General features: G+C 38.1%; 1 protein-coding gene across 1 annotated transcript in view; it reads left to right on the top strand.

Annotated features, from left to right (window-relative positions):
- Nucleotides 1-21,716, top strand: part of SH2D1B (SH2 domain containing 1B) — an 85,997-nt gene that overhangs the window by 49,398 nt on the left and 14,883 nt on the right. The window contains exon 2 of the mRNA XM_046680488.1: nucleotides 7,323-7,612. Coding sequence (XP_046536444.1) covers nucleotides 7,323-7,612 — 290 coding nt within the window. The remainder of the gene's footprint in view (nucleotides 1-7,322; nucleotides 7,613-21,716) is intronic.

The following is a 21,716-nucleotide window of genomic DNA, read 5'->3' as shown; positions in this document are numbered from 1 at the left end:
ATTTAATTGTATTTCTTTCTTTGATCATGTCCTTAACATGGTAGGCTGAATAATGACCCCCAAAGCCCTGGACCCTATGAATATGTTAGTTGCTTGACAAAAGGGACTTTGCAGGTGGAATGAAGATTGCTAATCAGTTGACCTTAAAATAAGGAGATTATCCTGGATTGTCTGGATGCGTCCAGTGTAATCTCATGGGTTCTTAAGACTGAAAGCAGAAAGCGGAATGGTGGTTAGAAATATGCAGTGAAAGAGGGAGGCAGAGGAGAGAATTGAAGTATTAGAGAGACTCGACTCACCATTGTTCACTCTGAAAAGGGAGGAAAGAGGCCGTAAACCAAGACATGTAGGAAGCCTCTAGAAGCTGGGAAGGTCCCTCAACTGACAGCCAACAAGAAAATGGGTCTTCAGTCCTCCACTGCATGAAACTGAATTCCACCAACAACTTGAATGAGCAAGATTATGGATTCTCCCCTACAGCCTCCAAAGAGGAAGCCAGGCCCACTGACATCTTGATTTTGGCCTTGTAAGATTCTGAGCAGAGACCCAAGCAAGGCTGCCAGACTTCTGACCTAAGGAAACTGAGATAATGAATTTGTGTTGATTTCAGCGTCTAAGTTTGTGGTAATATGTTACAGCAGCCATAAGAAATTAATGTACCTAATAAACCTGGTTCCTTCAGGAAGTAAATCCAGGTTTTTCCTGTGGAGGATGAGGTATGTCCCCTTGACTTTTCTCTCCCCACTCATCTGTGTCTTTACTCTGGAGAGTATGGTCCTCTCCCCTATGAATTAGCCCAGCGTCCAAGCCTTGCTGCAGAAACAGCATTTTATCCTCGGTTCCTCTCGTTATTTTTCCAAGAAGACTCAAACCCGTCCACCTAAAACAAACTGCATTTAAAAAAAGCTGGCTAATGTTTATTTGTCGAAGGAACAAATTTCCTAATCTCAATTCTCCTAAAATTTGTACTCACCAAGTTTACCTTTCATACTTGGTTGGAGTGCCTCAGCCCCTTTGAACTTTTTGTTTGCACTCTTCAGGGTTTTCGTTTTTATTTTGTTTACTTCTAAGTTTTTGCGTTTTAAATAAAGTGATGCATATGAAAACTATTTTCCAATATATAAAATAATTAAGGCAATGAGATGGATACAGTATCTCTATTCACCTCTTAAATAGCTCAGAGCTTTATCTGCATGTCATAGGTATGCTCATATTAATTTAACATCAAGCTATTATTTTCAATAATCAATATAGTAATAACACGGCTTTTAAAAATTTATTTGAGGAATGATGAGAGATAAAATGAGAGATAATCAATCTGTGGTAGAAGGACTTTAGCAAAGCTGATAGTTCAAGTTATGGGGAAAGCAAAAAAGGCGTGGAATTTTGACATGGTTGTGGAAACTTCTACACATTATTAGTAGATAAGTAATTACATTAAAAAAATCAATAAAGATGGTATTCAAACTAATTTAAAAAAAAGCAATGCCATAGTCAGCATATCTATTAGGATCTTCTTGCTGCAACAATGAGCTCCAACTCGAATCGCTTAAACAGGGAGGAAGTTTATTCTCCCACTCGACAGGAAGTCCACAGGAGGGATGGGATACTAGGTCGGTTGGTAAAGCAGCTCAATGCCATTGTCAAGGGCCCAGATTGTCTCTCTCCGCTTGGCCCTTCTCAGCAGGCAGCCTGGCTCTTGTGGTCCCAGGATGACTGGCAAAGGTCCAGACATCCCATCCAGACACAACATCATCCAGACAAGCAAAGGGACGTTTTCATCTGGGACTTCCTATACACGAACAATAATAGTAAACTAAGCCCTCACTGTGCCAGGCACACTGGGTATATATTCTCATTTAACCCTATCAATGACCTTATATGATAAACATCATGATTATCATCCCCATTTTCTGGAAAATGGAGGCACAGAAAGTTAACCACCGTGCACTACTTACGGAGTGGAGGAAGTAGAATTCAAATCCAGACTGCAGAGCTTGGTGCTGAACCACTACACCACCCTGCCCCTCACACAGCCAGTTCTGCCCTTAAAGTCATGGAGAGTCCAGCAACATTGGGGTTCCACCTTAGAACATGTTCAATGAATGATGCTGGTGTGCTGAGTTAGCTGTTTGAGGACACAGAGTGCTATCTTCTAAAGGAAGACAGTCGCGGTAAAGTGGGAGGCCCTCCACTAGACAGTAAGACATCTTTTAAAAAGCATAACACAAGCCCTCACCATGCTGCTGTGGTCAGTGGTGACCCTGCATCTTCCAGCATTGACTTCCGCTCTATCCAGTTTCTTTTCTTCTTTTAAAGATTTTTCTTTTTTTTTTCCTTTTTCTCCCCAAAGCCCCCGGGTACATAGTTGTGTGTTTTTAGCTGTGGGTCCTACTAGCTGTGGCATGTGGGGTGCCGCCTTAGCATGGCTTGATGAGCAGTGCCATGTCCGCGCCTAGGATCCGAACCTGTAAAACCCTGAGCCGCCGAAGTGGAGCGCGCGAGCTTAACCACTCGGCCCCGGGGGCCGGCCCCACTCTATCCACTTTCTATATGACTTCTCATTCATGTAACCGTGTAACTCATATTTAGCTTCATGCTCCCTCGGACTTGACAGCAGAATTTTGCCTGTAAGGCTGGATTTATTTGCCATCTTTAATAGAAAATAAAAACAAATGGCAGCTAGCTTATGACAAAAGGGAAATGTATTAAAATGACAAAATAGCAAAGCATAAGAGTGTAGCCAGACCTCAGAAATCACTGGATCCAGGAAATGAAAATCCATGAGGAACCTAAGTAGGATTGTCTCTCTTTTTTCTTTCTTCCTGTTTTAGTGAGATGTAATTGACACATAGCACTATATAACTTTAAGGTGTACAGCATAATGACTTGACTTACATATATTGTAAAATGATTATCACAATAAATTTAGTTAACATCCATCATCTCATACGTAATAAGAAAAAGAAGAAAAAAATGGTTTTTTCCTTGTGATGAGAACTTTTAGGATCTACTCTCTGAGCAACTTTCAAATACAGCACACAGCAGTGTTACCACAGTCATCATGTGCATTTTATCTCCAGTACTTCCTTATCTTATAACTAGCAATTTGCAATTTTTGACCACCTTCATCCAATTCCCCCACTTCCCACCTCTGGTAACCAATCTGATCTCTTTTCATATGAGGTTTTTTTTTAGATTCCACGTGTAAGTGAGATCATACAGTATTTGTCTTTCTTTGCCTGACTTATTTCACTTAGCAAAATGCCTTCAGGGTCCATCCATGTTGTCACATATGGCAAGATTTCCTTCTTTTTTATGGCTGAATAGGATTCCATTTCTTTATCCATTCATCTGTTGATGGACACTTAGATTGTTTCCATGTCTTGGCTATTGTAAATTATGCTGCAATGAATATGGGGGTGGAAGTATCTCTTCAACATAATGATTTCATTTTCTGCAGATATATACTCAGAAGTGGAATTGCTGGATCATATGGTAGTTCACTTTTTAATTTTCTAAATTACCTCCATATTGTTTTCCATAGTGGCTGCACCAATTTATAATCCCACCAACAGTGCACAAGGATTCCCTTTTCTCCACATCCTTGCCAGCACTTATCTTTTGTCTTTTTGATGATAGCCATTCGAACAGGTGTGAGGTGATATCTCATTGTGGTTTTGATTTGCATTTCCCTAATGATTAGTGATGTTGAGCATCTTTTCATGTACCTGTTGGCCATTTGTATATCTTCTTTGGAAAAATGTCTAGTCAACTCCTTTCCCCATTTTTAAATTGGATTATTTGCTTTTTGGCTATTGAGTTGTGTGAATTCTTTATATATTGGATATTAACTCCTTATCAGAGATATGATTTGCAAATATTTTCTCCCATTCAGTGGGTTGCTTTAGTAGGACTATCTCTTGACTCTGCTTTTCTCTATGAGTCTACTTCATTCTTCATTTTGTGGACCAGTTCTCTCCCTTCTCCTGGTCACTGGGTGGTACATGGCCACCAGTTCACAGTACAACAATGTACCCATTGTACAGCCATCCCTAGAAAATTCATTTCCATTCTTATTTCCTTCCTCTCCCCAATCCCCTGCACCTCTCTGTTTCTTCCTTTCCTCATTCCCTCCAAATTCCTCCGTGAGGGTCTGTGATTAGCCCATCTTGAGTCAGGGGCCTACCTTTGGTCCAATTAACCATGGCTAGAGGGATAGGGTCATGTTCTACAACAATGGCAGTAGGCTTTGATTTCTATGGATGAGAGAAAGGGGATCCATGTGAGAAATTAAGAATGTTGCTGTGTATTTTGCAGCTATTCTCAGAGGTGACATGGGATCAGAATAACATGACAATGGAAGGATTTTTTATTATGAAAAATGTTCAAGACATACAAAAATAGAGACATTAATATAATGAACCCCATACACCATCACCCAGCTATGGATATTTACTCACGTAAGCACAATGCCGTGACCACACCTAACAAAATCAACAATAATTCATTGGTATCATCTAATATCCAGTCAACATTTAAATTTCCCCAGTGGCAGGAAACTTTTGTATTTGATTTTTTTCAAACCAGAATCCACACAAGATCCCCAAGTTGTATTGGTTTTATGCCTCATAAATCTCTCTTAACCTCAAGCAGTCCTCGCCCTACTATCTGACTCAGTTTTTCATGACACTGATGTATGAAGAAACCACATTTGTTGTCCTATTGAATGTTCCACATACTGGATTTGTCTGTCTGCTTTCTCATGAGGGTCCCATATGTGGAAGTTAGTTATAACTTTTTCAAGTTCAACTTTTTTTGAAAGTACATTCCACAGTGGTGCTGTGTGTTTCCTACCCCATCAAATTGGTAGGCATTCGACGTCTGGCTGTCCTACCATTAAACTTGCTAAGATTGATCATTGGGTTTAGGTGGTGACAGCTTGATCTTTCCTTTGTAAAGATCATTATCAAACATTTGCCTAAAGTTTTTACCCATTGACTAGCTTTGCTTGAATTATTTATTACAAAATGGAACTAAGATGATTCTATCAGTGGGTAGATGAATATGTAAATTTGCTAGATATTGCCAAACTCTCCTCCATTGCTGTTGTAACCGTTTTGTATTCCAGCCAACATTGTATAAGATGTCATTCTATTTCACCCCAGCATGACCAAGCCAGTGTGTTTTCAAACTTTTGATTTGCACCAACATAATAGATGAGAGATGTTATCTCAGTATGTATTTAATTTTCATTTTTCTTATCTTGAGTAAGGATCAGGGGATTGGGTTTTGACACAGAAAAAAAAGACATTAAAGCCCCTGTGATAATAAAGCTGTTGAACATGCAATCAATTATTTCCTCCCTTGTGTCAAAAAATATCCTCTCATCAAGCTTGGCACCCATTTTCCTCTTTTGTCAATAAAAATTCTCTCCTGAACTGCCATCATTCCCAGGAAATTAAATAGTGAATTGCCCAATGCCACACAAGAGAAATTGGGATTTGAAAGCACATCTCTCTGATAATAAGTCCCTTGATTAGTGTCACTCCATGACGCTCCATTACACCAACACAAGAGCAATGGGACTTCCAAGGAAGAACAAAAATCTCCTACAAAGAAGTTCAGTGTAAGACAGATCTCCAAGAGTGGGTAGACAGCTGGGAAACCAGCAAGATGCAACAACGATCGGGGTTAAGAAAGCATTAAGAGAAGTAAGGATGATTCACGAGCACACAGTTCCATTTTTATAGATATATATTTGAGATACGTACCAATTCCTGTAAATATTTGCGCAAGGCAGTTGAATAGGAAGAGAAATTTACATACAGTTGAAAGGCCTAGGAGGAAATGGGGAGATGTTGGTCAAAGGGCACAAACTTCCACTTTTAGATGAATAAGTTCTGGGAATCTAATGTACAGAATGATGATGATAGTTAACAATACTGTCTTATATACTTGAAAGTTGTTAAGAGAGTAGATCTTAAACGTTCTCATCACAAAAAAGAAATGGTAGTTATGGGACAAGATGGAGATGTCAGCTACTGTTATGGTGGTAATCATTTTATAATGTATAAGTGTATCAAATCAACACATTGTACACCCTAAACTTACATAATGTTATGTGCAATTATATCTCAATAAATCTGGGGGGGGAAAAGGCCTTGGAAATTACTCTTAGGGTTAACTCTGACCCTCAGATAACAGAAACTATCTTTCCCAAGAATATCAGTTGATCGAGGTAGAAAAGTCTCAGGAGAAAAAAAAAAAGGAATTTTCTCATAAACATCAGGTTGTCTACAGGGTGCCAAGTGTCTCTGGCTGGATAGACTTTTCTTGGTCTCTCTTCATGGGGAAGATCACTGCTGTCCTCCAGGGTGAGAACTTCAAAGGACCTGAAGGTTTTCAAACCCAAGCCTAATATCCCCTTTTCTTCCACCCAGAGAAGCATCCTTGCACTAACTTTGTATACCCAGATAATCCCTCCCACCTGCACTGGCTCCTTCCCCAAAAGGCACAAATCTAAAGAAGATTAACAGCCTTTGTTTACCTGTGGCTAGAGCTTTAACCAAGAAATGGCCTGTCCTCTCCCATAGTGTCTAATTGCTTTCTATTTCCATTGACATCTGCCATTTTTCATGTCATTTGACCCATGGACATCCTATCTTTCCAACTGTCCCATCGTGTCTGGATATGTCTAGATTCATTCTTCATCTAAATGCTTTTTTTGTTTTTTTTAAAGATTGGCACCTAAGCTAACAACTCTTGCCAATCTTTTTTTATTTCCCTGCTTTTACTCTCCAAATCCCCCCAGCACATAGTTGTATATTTTAGTTGTGAGTCCTTCTACTTGTGGCATGTGGGACGCCGCCTCAACATGGCCTGATGAATGCTGCCATGTCCGCACCTAGGATCCAAACCATAGAAACCCCGGGCTGCCAACGGGGAGTGTGTGAACTTAACCACTCGGCCACGGGGCCAGCCATTCTGAACACTTTTCGGGCACCTGTCCTGAGCTAAGCATAGCATAATCATAGGCAGCTTCGGCAGAAAATGGGCACGTATTTCAGCAAAATCAGTGATGTGCTCCATGGAAGGGACAGCAGTAGCCAGAAAAGGTGAAAACTGGTGATTTAGGGTGATAGCACAGCGCTGGGGAGCCTGACTTCAGCGCCACAGCCTGAGCCACAAACCTAACTCCTTCTACTGTGTACTCAAACATGCTCTCAGCCACTTCTGTGAGTCACACTTGGGCCATTTATAGGCTGAAAAGTCTTGGTCACTTTCTCACCCCCACCCTTATCATTTCCTGAATCTTGCAGAATTGGTGGAGTCTCACAGAACAACTTCATCTTTCCCACCAGTCAGAGGAGAAAGAGGTACTTCCACAGGCCCCATTAGGCCAGCTGCCTTCGCCTCCCGTCTCAGAATCGTCCCTGGACTTGGGGCTGAATTTCAGGGATACGAGAGGGCTCTCCATGGATCTGCCTTATTACCACGGTCCTCTGTCCAAGCGAGACTGTGAGACCTTGCTGCTCAAGGAAGGGGTGGATGGCAACTTTCTGTTAAGAGACAGCGAGTCTGTGCCGGGAGTCCTGTGCCTCTGTGTCTCGTGAGTAACCTCTTCTTCTACATGTTTGAAACCTTTTACTGAATGTAGTAATGGCAACCAAATGGAAAGGAAATTGTATTTCACTCTGACCTTGCTGTCCAAACGAACAGAGTGAGAAATAGCTAGATGCTGCAAGGAGAGGATGGAGGGAATGTGTCTGTCTATGCTCCTGCACCTGCCCTTCTCCCCCTGGCACAAATGCCACACGTGGAGACTCTCTGGAGCAGCCAGAGTGGGGGTGGTGAATGGAAGGGCTGCAGGAAGCATGGAAGCTGAGGGGGAATGCACAGAAGGTAGTCGCCACGTGAAAAAGGTCCGGTCCCATAGAAGTAGGTTTATTTGGTGTGGAAAAGGCTAGGAACCCTTTATGAAATTTCAATCTGAAAGAACAAGTTTTTACATGTATTCTGCTGGCTCCACTTGCAATACTTAAAATACTAATAGCACTTCAAATTTTCTTAGGTTTCTAAAGGGCTTCACACACATCATTTCCTTTCGCCCTTCTTGTGGTCTATCGAGGCAAGGATAAGCAGTCCCCATTTTACAGATGAAGAAACAGAGAGTTGGAGCTCTCAAACGACTTGCTCGTGTTAAAATTCATCTGGCATTTCCAAAGGTCTGGGCTAAGTATGAACTTTCAGGCCAGAGTATCAGAGCCACCCTGCCGAAGGAACTTGTTTAGCCCAGTTTAGAAAGCAATTTCGAATAGATAGCAGTAGGAACCTACTCTTGTGAAGTATTCTCCTCTTTTAGAGAAGACTGAACTTTTTCTTCTAGCGGTTATAGGAATTAAAACTCAAATGTCTCTGTGGATGCACTTCAGGGCTTCTTAGTCTTAGAGAGCTATGAGGACAAATTAAAAGAATAAGGAGATACCATTTTTGCCTATTCAATGGGCAAGAGTTAAAACAATGAAAATACCCAGATATAATTAGAGTGCTGGGAAGTAGACAGCATTGCACATGCTAATGTGGCCTCTTTGGATCATAATGTGGCCAAAATGCAATATGCATGGATATAACCTTTGACCCAAAATTTCACTAATAAAAACCTATCTTGTAGTTATGACTGCACAGTATGTGCAAATTGGCATTAACAAGATTGGGCAAATCTGCATGTGGTATGAAAAACCTCTAAGATCTATTGTTGTGTGAAAAAGGCAAGATGCAAAGTTTGATCTCATTTGTGTGAAAAAAACCAGATGCCTATATCCTTGTAAATTCATATAAAATTTTTAGAAGGTTTGTAAGAAACTTATAATGGTGGTTACAGCTAGGAATTTAGATGGAGTGAGTTAGGGAAAGGGTTCTTTTCATTTGATAACCTTTTTGCACTGTTTAAATGTTTTATATGTGCCCGTATTACTTTTGCGATTTAAAAAATGTTTACAAAAATGTAGTGAATTCCTACTATTTATTCAAACTCTGTGCTGAGGCCGGGAATCTTCTAAGGAGATTCCGATACGGCACTTGCAATTTTTTTCAAGGGGATCCAAAACGTGTAAATAAAGAAAATAAAGCTAAAGTATAAATTTCAGTAGACAGTTTTATACAAACTCAAGGATGGAAGAAATGGGCAGAAGAGCCTTCTTAGAGGAGGTGGAGTTTGAGCTGGGATTTAAAGAGTAGATAAGATTTGGTCACATGGAAATTGGATGGAAAGCACCTTAGGGAAGAAAGGAGGCAGGAAAAGAGGTCTAGACATAGCATCTTTGAAAGCACATACGAATCGTGCAGGGTTCTCGAAAGGTAGTTTGGAAACCCACTTTCGGAAAAGTAGGTTTATAATCTTATGGGGTCTTAAAAAAATGATTCTGTAGATAAGAGGGAAACATGGATGGTTTCGGAGCAGGGAAATGACAAGACTGGTGCTGAGTTTTAGGAACTGCAGTCTGGTATTGAGAAGGTACTGAAGCTGGCAGGTGATGGCCACGCAGGCTGTTGTGTCTCTGGCTGGGAGACAGTGAGAACTAGCTATGGTGGGGCGAGTAGTGGGAAGAAGAAAGAAGAAGGTGCAAGGGTGTGACCTTGACCTAGATCTCAGGGTGGGTCGTCCATTTTGGGGTTCTCTTTAAAAACTGACATTTATTCTCAACTGTTCTGTGGTACATCAACTAGTTTATATAGTCATCTAAAGCAGAAGTCACTAAGAAATATAAAAATAATAATAATAATAAATCAAATAAGGAGGCAAGAATAAATATTTGTTGGGCACCTGCGTGTGATCAAGCCTCACTTCCTTCCCGCCCATGTCACGGAAAGAAAGACAAAATGTCAGGAACCCTCAGGTTTAAGGCTCAGGTCAGATGACCTCCTTGTGAAATTTTATCACACAGATCAGTACAGACCACCCAATTCTAGTTGCTCAACAACTATTTAAAGTCCCTCCTCTGCCAGGCACTATGCTAGATACTCACTTGGTGCCTTCAACTCAGCTCAGAGCCTAGTGGGCACGATGAAAGGTGATCGGACACTGTGATGCGTGGGACAACTGTAATGACTGATCTCATCAGGGCAACTTCCTTGCTTTCACAGACCTAAATACAAGAACTATGGGCAAGTTAGAAATGATGGAAGGAAGTCAAAGAGAGAGTTGGCCTAGCAGCATATACCGCTGACCAGAAAGCCACAGACAGGAAATATTATCTGATCTTATAGCACGATAAAGCTTCCAGAAAACACAAATGTGCAAAATGCTGTCTGTGTAGCGTGACTTCATGGGTGTCAGAAGCTGGACCTGGGTCTGCCTTTATAATCAGTACAGTCAAAGTGAAGTAGATGTTAGGGGATGTATGGGATTCGTCTGCAGCGTGAAGATAAAGCAGAGACTTTCTATAGCCATAGGGAGACTGCACATAAGAAGACCCTGAACCCTGACTTACTGCATGTCCTCACTGGGTAGGAAACAGCAATAGAAAGAATGAGTGGAAGAGATCTTGAGAGTCATTTCCAGCTCTCAGATTCTGAGCTCTTTGGAAAGACTGTAGAGTTCAGAAAGAAAAAAATAATTCAATTTTTTTTGTGTGGTTTTAGAAAAATCAAATGCAGAGAAAGGATAAAAAAGAAAGCAGAAATTATCTCAATCTCACCACTCATAAATCACCATTTCTGATATTTCAGCACACATATCTCCAGACTGCTCTCCATGCGTGTGCGTGTATAAGCAAATAATGTACATAAATGGTTCATTTTACATGATGGACTGTTGTTTCTGATGTATTCTAGGTAACTTTCCACATCGAAGAAAGCCAATACACATCATCCTTTCATGATTGCTTAGTATTTTATTGATTGGATATATAATAATTTATAGATAATTATACATTTAGGTTATTTCCAATTTTGTCCAATGGACCCAATGTAATTTGAGACAACTAACATTTTTGTACTTACATCTTTGAAAGTTTGCCCAAATCTCTCCTTAGGATAAAATCCTAGATGTTTTAACGTTTCTACACACATTGACAAATTAGTACAACAAAAGGTTGTACCAATGCACACCACGATCAAGACCAGTGAGAAGGCCAGAAGTCAAAAGTCTTAAAACATTCTTTATTGCCTTGGGTTCCCCATTGTGTCATGGCATGGAAAAATGCAGAATACATAGTTGACATCACAGGGCACAGTCAATTCCATTCCTTCAACTGATCTTTTGAAGTTTGGTTAAGATAAAACTAAAAACTGGAACGTGAATAAGTTTCCCCACAATGCTGGTCACAGTGTGAGACGAACTGCTAATCTGTGACTGTTTATGAACCGAGCAAGAGTTCAGAGATCCTTACACAGCACTTCACTTAACAACCGTTTACGAGGCTAAACCCTGTTGGAAAGAATAAAACAACTCAAAGATAAATAGAAACTTAGAAGACCTGTATTCCAACCTTTTCAAATCCTAACTGAAAATGTAACGGCATAGATTTAAATATGGTCCTTATAAGCCCTGTATATTTCTCACATCTTAAATGGGGTTGAAGCTGTCCACAGGATAACCAAAAAGGTAGGCGATTCAATACACCAAGTACTATAAACCTGACAAATGATTGAGCGACTATCTGGATCTCATTCCTTGCTGTCGCGTCCAGAGACATCCTCTACTGTATGTTATCTCACACTGGGGTCAAACCACCACATATTTACTGAAGACCTAACAGCAAATACAGGAAACACTTTTTTCTGTCTAGTGCCAAAAACCAACCATGAAAACAGCCAAAGCCATATATGTAATATGAATGTAAATTTGGTTTGTATATTAGAGCAAAAATAAATTCCATTTATATGCTTGTTTATGTCATGAATTATGTTTACAGCTTTATTGAGGTATCATTGACATAAAATGAAAAGAGGACAATTCAATGCATTTTGACATTTGTACACACCCGTGAAACCCTCACCACAGCCTAAATAATGAAGATATCCATGACCTCCAAAACTCCCCTTGCACCTTTTTTAATCTCTCCTTACCACACGTCCCACCCACCCCCTAGACCCCAGGCCACCGTTGTGCTTTCTGGCACTATAGATTAATATATATTTTCCAGAATTTACTATAAGTCAAATTATAAAGTGGTAGTGTTTTTGTCCGACTTCTTTCATTCAGAATAATTATTTTGAGATTCATCTATGTATTATGCATCAGTTACGTATTGCTGGGTAGTATTCCATTGTAGGGATAAAGCACAATTTGTTTACTCACTCATAGCTATTACAACTAAACTTGCTATGAATATCTGTGACCCAGTCTTGCAGACATCTGTTTTCATTTCTCCTGGGTAAATAAGTAGGAGCGGAATGGCTGAGCCATATGTTCAATGCAGGTTTATATTTTTAAGAAAGTACTAAACTGTTTTCTAAAGTGATTGCACTATTTTACATTCCCACTGGCATTGTGAGTTCTGACGGCTCTACACCCTCACAACCACCTTGTATGGCCTTTTTAATTTTAGCCATAAATATTAATAATACGATGATATAGGGGTATTTAATTGTGGTTTTAATTTACATTTTGCTAATGACTAACGATACTGAGTATTTTTTCATACACTTATTTGCCATCCATAAAGCTTCTTTGATGAAGTGTGTGTTCAAATATTTTGCCCATTTAAAAGTCGTGGGGCCAGCCTGTAGCGCAGCAGTTAAGTTCGCATGTTCTGCTTCGGCGGCCCAGGGTTTGCTGGTTCAGATACCGGGTGCGGACATGGCACTGCTTGGCAAGCCATGCTGTGGTAGGCGTCCCACATATAAAGTAGAGGAAGATGGGCACGGATGTTAGCTCAGGGCTAATCTTCCTCAAAAAAAAAAAAAAGAATCTAAAAGTCGTATTTTCTTATTATTTATTTTCTTATTATTTATTTTCTTATTGAGTTGATGATTCTTTATATATTTTGAATGTAAGTTCTTTATGTGATAGGTGGTTTGTGAATATTTTCTACTATGTTGTGACTTGTCTTTTCATCCTCTTAACTGTATATTTCAAAGAACAGAGGTTCTTAATTTTAATGAAGCCCAATTTATCAATTTTTTCTTTTATGGATTGTGATTTTTGTATTGTATCCAATAAATTACTGCCTATCACAAAAAGATTTTTTCCTTTATTTTCTTCAAGAGTTTGTTTTTTTCTTTTAAAGATTGGCACCTGATCCAACATCTGTTGCCAATCCTCTTTTTTTGCCTTCTTCTTCTCCCCAGAGCCCCCCAGTGCATAGTTGTATATTCTAGTTGTAGGTCCTTCCGGTTGTGCTATGTGGGGTGCCGCCTCAGCAGGGCTACATGAGTGGTGTTAGGTCCGTGCCTAGGATCTGAACGGGTGAAACCTTGGGCCGCTGAAGCGGAGCACGTGAACTTAACCGATTGGCAACAGCCCCTCCTCTAGAGTTTTCTAGTTTTAGGTTTGACATTTATTGTAGCCCATTCTGATCTAATTTTTGTGTCTGTGGTAAGGTTAGGGTTGAAGTTCATTTTATGAAGTATGCCTACCTAATTGTTCTAGCTCATTTGTTGAAAAGATTATTCTTTCTCCCAAAGACTTACTTTGGTGCTTTTGCAAAAAAATCTATTGACCGTATAAGTTTGTATCTATTTTTAAGCGCTTACCATTAATCTTTTTTCCTATCTTTATGCAAATTCTATATTTTATTGATTACTATCACTTTATAACAAGTCTTTAAAACAGACAGTGTAAGTCTCCCAACTTTTTCAAGATTATTTTGGTCATCCTAGGTCCCTTTCATTTCCATACGTGCTTTAGAGTCTGCTTATCAACTATCATAAAAACAAGCACAATGGGAATTAGATTGAGACTGCATGAATCTATAAATCAATTTGGGGAGAACTGACAGGAATCTTGATCCTTCTGATCCGCGAACATGGTTTAATCTCTCCATTTAATTTAGGTCTTTTAAAATTTCTCTCAAAACTGTTTTGTGACAGGTCTTGTAACATTTTTTGTCAAATTTATCCCTAAGATTTCACATGCTTGATGTTATTTTAAATAATGTTTTCATTTCACTTTCAACTTATTCAGTGCAAGTAAATAGAAACACAATTGATTTTTGTATGTGGAACTTGTATCCTGAAACCTTGCTAAACTCACTGTTAGTCTAGTTGCTTTTTTGTAGAGTCCATATGATTATGTACAAGCCATCTGCAATTAAAGATGGTTGTACTTCTTCCATTTCAATCTTTCTATTCCATTCTTTTTTCTTGCCTTGTTGCACTAGCTAGGACTTCCAGAACAATGTAGAATAGAAGTGATGAGTGCAAAAATACTTGTCATTTCCCCATTTTGGGGTAAAATTATTCAGTCTCTTACCATTAACTATGAATTTAGCCCCTCTATTCCTATTCGAGCTGGGATTTTTTATCAGGAAAGTATACAAGTTTGTCAAATGCTTTTTCTGCATCAACTAAGATGGTAGTATGAATTTTTGCTTTTTAGTCTGTTAACTAATCTTTTCTTTTTTTTAAAGATTCCATGTATAAGTGATATCATGCAATATCTGTCTTTCTCTGTCTGGCTTGTTTCACTTAGCATAATGCCATCAAGTTCCATCTATGTTGTCACAAGTGGCAAGATTTCCTTCTTTCTCATGATTGAATAATATTTCATTGTGTGTATGTGTGTGTATATACATATATATATACATATACACATATATATGTATATATAAGTATATACATATATATGTATATATATACATACCTCACTTTCTCTATCCATTCACCGTTGATGGACACTTAGGTTATTTCCATATCTTGGCTATTGTGAATAATGTTGCAATAAACATAGGATTACATTTTTCATTCCCTTTGAATATAAACTCAGAAGTGGAATAGCTGGATCCTATGATAGTTCTATTCTAATTTTTTAAGGAACATCTATGCTGTTTTCCATAGTGGCTGCACCAATTTGCATTCTACCCAACAGTGCACGAGGGCTCCCTTTTCTCCACGTCCTCTCCTACACTTATTTCTTGTCTTTTTTATAATAACCATTCTGACAGGTGTAAGGTGATATCTCATTGTGGTTTTGATTTGCATTTCCCTAGTGATTATTGATGTTGAATATCTTTTCATGTGCCTGTTGGCCATCTGTATGGCTTCTTTGGAAAATTGTCTATTCAGATCCTCTGCCCATTTTTTAATTGTATTGTTTGTTTTTTAACTATTGACTTATATGTGTTCTTTATATATTTTGGATATTAACCGCTTATCAATTATATGATTTGCAAACATTTTCTCCCATTCAGTAGGTTGCTATTTCATTTTGTTGATGGTTTCCTTTGCTGTGCAGAAGATTTTTAGTTTGATGTAGTTTGATGTTGATTTTTACTTTTGGTGTCATATTAAATAAATTATTGCCATTACTGATGTCAAGGAGCTTGTCTCCTATATTTTCTTCTAGGAGCTACTCAATCAATATTCACTGATTTTCAAATGTTAAAGCAATCTTTAAATTTATCCTGAGATAAATCCCACTTGATTGTTATGCATATCTTTTTATAAACTAGTTGATCTGATATGCTAAAATTTTGATAAGAATGATTGTATCTATGTCATGGGGAATATAATCTGTATCTTTACTGTTTTAAATGTCTATATCTGGTTTTCTTATCAAAGAAATGCTAGCCTCATAAAATAAGTTAGGAGTGCTCTCTCTTTAATTTTCTGAAAGAGTTTGTTTACATTTGGAGTTATTTCTTCCTTGAATGTTTAGTAGAAGGCATCAGTAAAGCCAATGGGTCTTGAATTTTCTTTGTGGGAAAGTTTTTAACTACAAATTTAATCTATTTAATAGACATAAGTTTATTCTGTCTATTTCTTTTTGAGTGAGGTTTGTTAGTTTGTGTTTTCAAGTAATTTCTACGTCATTGATATCAAATAAAACATTGTCAATTTTATTTGTCCTCTCAAAAAATAGCTTTTGTTTTTATTAATTTTCTCTGTTTTTCTCATTTATAGTTCAACAATCTTTAAAAATTATTTCCCTTCTTATGCTGATTTTCTTTCTACATGTACTGTCAATTATTTATATGAGGGTGCTGAGGTTTCTGATTATAATCCTGCATTTATCTGTTTCTTCCTGTAGTTTATCAGTTTTGCATTATGTATTTTGAAACAAACATTTAGGTGCATAAACATTTAGTACTGTTATATCTTCTTGATGAATTGACCCCTTTGTCTTAAAAAAAAAGACACTTCTTTATCCACAATTATAGTCTTTGCTCTGAAATCAACTTTATCTGATATTGCCAACTTTCTTTTTATTAGTGTTGATGTATTTTTCACATCAATTAACTTTTAACCTATTTGAGTCTTTTTTACATCAGGTCCCTTATGGAAATCATACACTTGAGTCTTACTTTTTCATACAATTTGACAGTATCTTCCCTTTAATAGGAATGTTTAGATGATTTGTATCTAATGCAATTGTTGATATGATTAAGTTTAAATTTACCATCTTGGCATTTATTTTGTATTTGTCACATCTGTTCTTTGTTTCCCTTTTCCTCTTTTTCTGCCTACTTTTGGATTGATTGAACATTTTTTTGTATTTCCAAATTCTCACTTTTGTGGGCTTGCTAGCTATAATTCTTTGCTTTTTAGTAGTTTATTTAGTATTTATAGTATGCCTATTTAATGTATCATAGCCTATATTTAAGTAATACTATACCACTTTACCTATAGTATAAGAACTTCACAATAATATCCTTTCATTTCTTCCACACTCTAATCAAGCCTTTGTGCTATTATTGTCATGCATTTTATTTCTGTATATTTTATTAATCCTATAGTAGATTATTATTTTTGCTTTAAGCAAGCAATTACCTTTTAAAGTGATTTTAAATATAAGAAAAAAATATTTTTTCTTTATCCACATTTTTACCATTTCTGGTAATCTTCATTCCTTTGTGTGTACCAGGGTTTCTCAATCTTGGCACTATTGAAATTTTGGGTCAGATAACTCTTTGTTGAGGGGAATGCCGTGTGCAATTTGTGATGACCAATAATATCTCTGGACATTGCAAAATGTCCCTCTATGGGAAAGAATCACTCCTGGTTGAGAACCACTGGTGTAGATCCAGATTTCCATCTGGTACCATCTTTCCATCTGCCTAAAGGACTTCCTATGACTCTTCTTGTAGCGCATCTCTACTAGCATAAATTAGTTCAGCTTCTGTGTATTTGAAAATGTCTTCTTTTCACTTTCAGTTTTTGAAAGATTTTCTCCCGATATAGATTTCTAGGTTGACAATTTTTTCTTTCAATTCTGTGAAGATTTTGTTCCACTATGTCCTGAATTGCATTGTTTCTGATAAGAAGTTTGCTGTAATTCTTATGTTTGTTCTTCTGTAGGTATGTATCTTTTTTTCCTCGACTGCTTTTAAGATTTTCTTTTTATCATTAGTTTTAAGCAATTTGATTTTGATGTAGCTTTGTGTCATTTCCTTTGTGTTTCTTGAGTTTGGGGTGCATTGAATTTCTTGGATATGTGGGTTTATAGTTTTCATCGAACTTAGAAAGTTTTTGTCTGTTATTTCTTTAAATACTTTTTCTGTTTCCACTTTAGGGATTCTGATTACAGGTTATTTAGGCTACTCAAAGTTGTTCTACAGCTCACTGGTTTTCAATTTATTGTTTCAGTCTTTTTTTCTCTCTGATTTTCATTTTGGGTAGTTTCTATTGCTTTGTCTTCAAGTTCACTAGTTTCTTCTGTAATGTGAAATTTGCTGCTAATCCCATCCAGTATGCTTAATCTTGGACAATGTAGGTTTTACCTCTAGAATTTCAATTTAGCTGTCTCTTTGATGTCTTCCATGTTTCTACTTAACAAGCTCTATCTTTCCTCTACATTCTTGAACATCCAAGATAATTTTAATAACTGTATTAATGTCCTTATCTACCCAGATGGAGCCTAATGATCTCCCTGAGTTGATGAGATAGAGCTAGGAGTCCAGGAAGGCCAAGGCACCTGGAGTTTATGAGAGGAGAATACAGAAGAGAAAGAGCTCCAGAGATCTACAAAGAGGTTCCTTGAATCTTCAGCTTAGTGCTGAATATCCCATGTCTGTGAGGAATGTATCCAAGGTGGGGTAAAAAAAAAATCACCCAAAAGGAGCCAAGGGAAGAAGTTCTGGAGCTTACACTGATCTCAAAGCAGTTATTTTCTCAGCAAATGAGAAGAAATCTCATAATTCATGGGCATCAGTTAGAGTACTCGAAGGATATTGACTCAGTAGTGGAACAGGATTAACTCTAGATTCAAGGCTGCTCTTGTCTCATCTAATAGAGCTTTAAAACCAGCCCCTAAAAGATCAGACTATTTCTAAGGAGCTTAACTGAATCCCAGAACAAAGTTCAAGAATATTTATAGGAATACAGAAATATCCAGCATCAGATAAGGTAAAATCCACTATGTCTGGCCCCCAATCAAAATTTACCAGGTATGAATAGAGGCAGGAAATACAATCCATAATGAGGAGAAATGTTAATAGAAACAGACCTAGAAATGAACCAACATCATATTTTATAGGATATTATGATAATGAAGGTCCTTCTGGGTTGTTTCATGCCAGAGAAAGAGAAACGACACATCTTTGATGTAAAGCCATGACTGTGTACTGCCGTTCCTGCCATCAAATGAAGGCAAACTGGTTCTGACTACCTTGCCATTAGGAACTTTAGCTAGCTATCTAGATAGCTTGCTTTTATTTGATCTACAGCAAATCTTTTCCTATATCTAGGTGCCAGAACTGTGATTATTTTATCCACAAAAAGAAGCACATTTGGAACTTCAGCTGTAAACACAATAATCTTTGTTTGAGGTTATAATAATTCACAGTAATTCTCCAAGACACATTTGGTGTTTGCACTGGTGAAATAAATGAGTTAAATGAGAATGTGGTAGGAATCAACACACTGCATATTTCTTGATTTTAATAGTGTCTTTAGTACAGAAATTTCTTTCAGGAATGTGAAATTGCTTTTAGTTTACTTTCTTGACAGATGAGCCCAGTTGTAGGAGCTTCTTCTTACTACAATAGTCATCATTCTATGAATCAGAGAAACAATTAAAAGATTCTCCCAATTTCTAAGTGCATAACTACATTCTGGAACTTTGGAAATAACCATAGGATTGTCCTTTGGTCCCACTGGATCTACTTGAAATGGACTCAGGCAAAGCTTTCTTCTATCATCTGACTCTCACAAGTTCTGCCTCTGAACTGGTGGACCATGGGAACATTTGGGGTCTCCAGGGATCAGTGTCAGCTCAGAGCTAGTATCAAATAACTCTCAAAAATATTGGGTATCATTCCTTTTCTCAGTACGCACTGCCGCTGGTTAATGCTGCAGGTTCTCCTGGGAAAGTCTTGGAGAAGAGTGGTCATATTCCTTTCAAATCCAGCATCCCTTTCAAAAGGGCTCTGGGCCTGTGAACAGGATGAAGTATGTAAATTGGGTAAGAGATGCAAGAATCCCTAGTATGTGACTCAAGGCAGGGTTCTGCCACCAGACATAGACATTCTCTCTCTGCATTTATATCAAACAGCACTTTAGGTTGCCCTTCTCTTCCATGCCTTGGAATCAAGTGAATCTATTAGACATCAACACAGATCCTTGTAGAGCAAACTGCTCTTATACTGTTACATCCCTCTGGCTTCTCATGATACTTGTGACCTCTTTGTCTCTCATTTGCGTGCTAACACCTGACTGCTACTATTCCTGGGTCCCATTATTTCCACTGAAATCAAGGCACCCAATTTCATTGCAGAATTTCCCACTGTCAACCCCAGCTCATAGCAGGTAGCTACAGGTTTTAAAGACACTGGTGCTCTCCTCACTATGTATTTTTTAGTGCATCATGAGGATGCTGTCCTTCAGACACCTAGGCGGGGGGTGGGGGGGGCGGTGAGAAATGACTAAGCAGTTTCCGTAAATAGATTCATCACAACATTCCCATCTCCCTGAGTCTTCCAACTCCTTTCTCTATAGACTGCCAGGGAAGTTTTGGCATTTTGATCTCTCTTGAATATAGGCCATTATTGAATCCATGCTTCAAATAACTAGTCTAGCAGAATATTTATGCCACTCTGAGATGCATGAGATAGTACATTAAATTCTGAATCCTGGGTGAGTGTGCCTTTACTGACAAATTCAGCCAGACTCATCTTTATTTCATCCTTCCTGGTTAACACTCTTATATCTATCTCCATACATGCTGTTTGCATATGTCTCCCATGGTGAACCCAATCAGAAGCTTGAAGGCAAGGTCAGAGCACAGAGCAGAGCGGGGAATGTTAGAAAGAGGATATGGAGATACAGAAAATATCCAGCACAGGGATATCTGGTATTGAACACGTTAAGTTGAAATGTCTAGTAGACATCCAAGAGGAGATGTTGTCAACAGCTGGATAACTGAGTCTCGAGTTCAGTGGCCAGTTGGAGCTAGGAATGTAAAAAAAAGTACAATTTGATAATTAATATTTTTACAATATTCAATCTTTCTATTCTAAAACGTTGCATCTCCTTTTACTCTGTGAAGTGTTCTTTTATGTCTCTTGGTAAGACTTTTCATTATAGGCTTGGTACATTTCTTGTTAACATAATTCAAAGCAACTCAACAAATATTTATTGAGTATGTACTATGAGACAGGCAATGTGCTAGAGTAAACAAAACAGACATAATTCTGGCCTTGTGGAACTCACAGCCAAGTGCTAATCACAGACAAGTAAATGGATAATTAAAATTCAGTATGATAAATGGTGTGTTTGGATAGTAATGGCTGATCTTTTTCAAAAGTTCCACTCCCTTCCCTCTGGCGGAGCATCCTGCCCCAAAGTGCCCTGAAGCACTTGGTGCCCTGAATCCTCAACTCAACTACCTTGCACCACCAGGTCTTTGAGCGAAGCCTCAGATGGCAAAGAGCATGTGGCTGATTATTGTGGTATGTGGATAGTGAGGATATTGTGATGTTGGTTATCATGGTTTTATAAGACTTGAGACCTGTTAAGAGAGGAATACACCAAGTAAACCCAATCTACCCATCACTCCTCTTTGCCCATGAGAATCAGCCTGTAGTCACCCTTCCCCCACCCGATCCTCCTAAAGGCACAGGGGGAAACATTGGGGAGACAAACTTTTAGACTATATTCATTTTAAGACTGTTTTTTGAAGCATCTAGAACTTTTTCTGAATATTGAAAAAAGTGAAACCTCCCTAAAAGAGAATTACCAGAGAATAAAAACATAGATAGCCTTTACCACAAAATAGTATGCTTCCAAAGGGGTGAGGTTGATGGCAAAGATAACAAATACTTAGTGGTGAGCCCTGTTTATCTGTTATTGTTTTGTTTTTGTGTTTGGATAAAGGTTGTTTCTGAAGAGGTAAGCATGTGGAACGTAGAAAGTTAACCACTGAGATTACTAAAGGTTTAAACAATGAACTCTGTAGCTTGCTTTCAATAAAAAGTTATCAGCTCCTATAAAGACCCAAAATGTTCAAAACAGGTTTTTTTCAAAGTTGCAGAACAAGAGATGAGATTGTTTGAAGATGAACAAATTAAAGGAAAATATTTAAAGTTAGCTTATACTTATATCTTTACCATTCC

This window comes from Equus quagga, chromosome 13 (genome assembly GCF_021613505.1).
Source record: "Equus quagga isolate Etosha38 chromosome 13, UCLA_HA_Equagga_1.0, whole genome shotgun sequence".
NCBI classification, from domain to species: domain Eukaryota; kingdom Metazoa; phylum Chordata; class Mammalia; order Perissodactyla; family Equidae; genus Equus; species Equus quagga.
The sequence above is the reverse complement of the archived record's forward strand: the minus strand, read 5'-3'. Positions and strand labels throughout refer to the sequence as shown.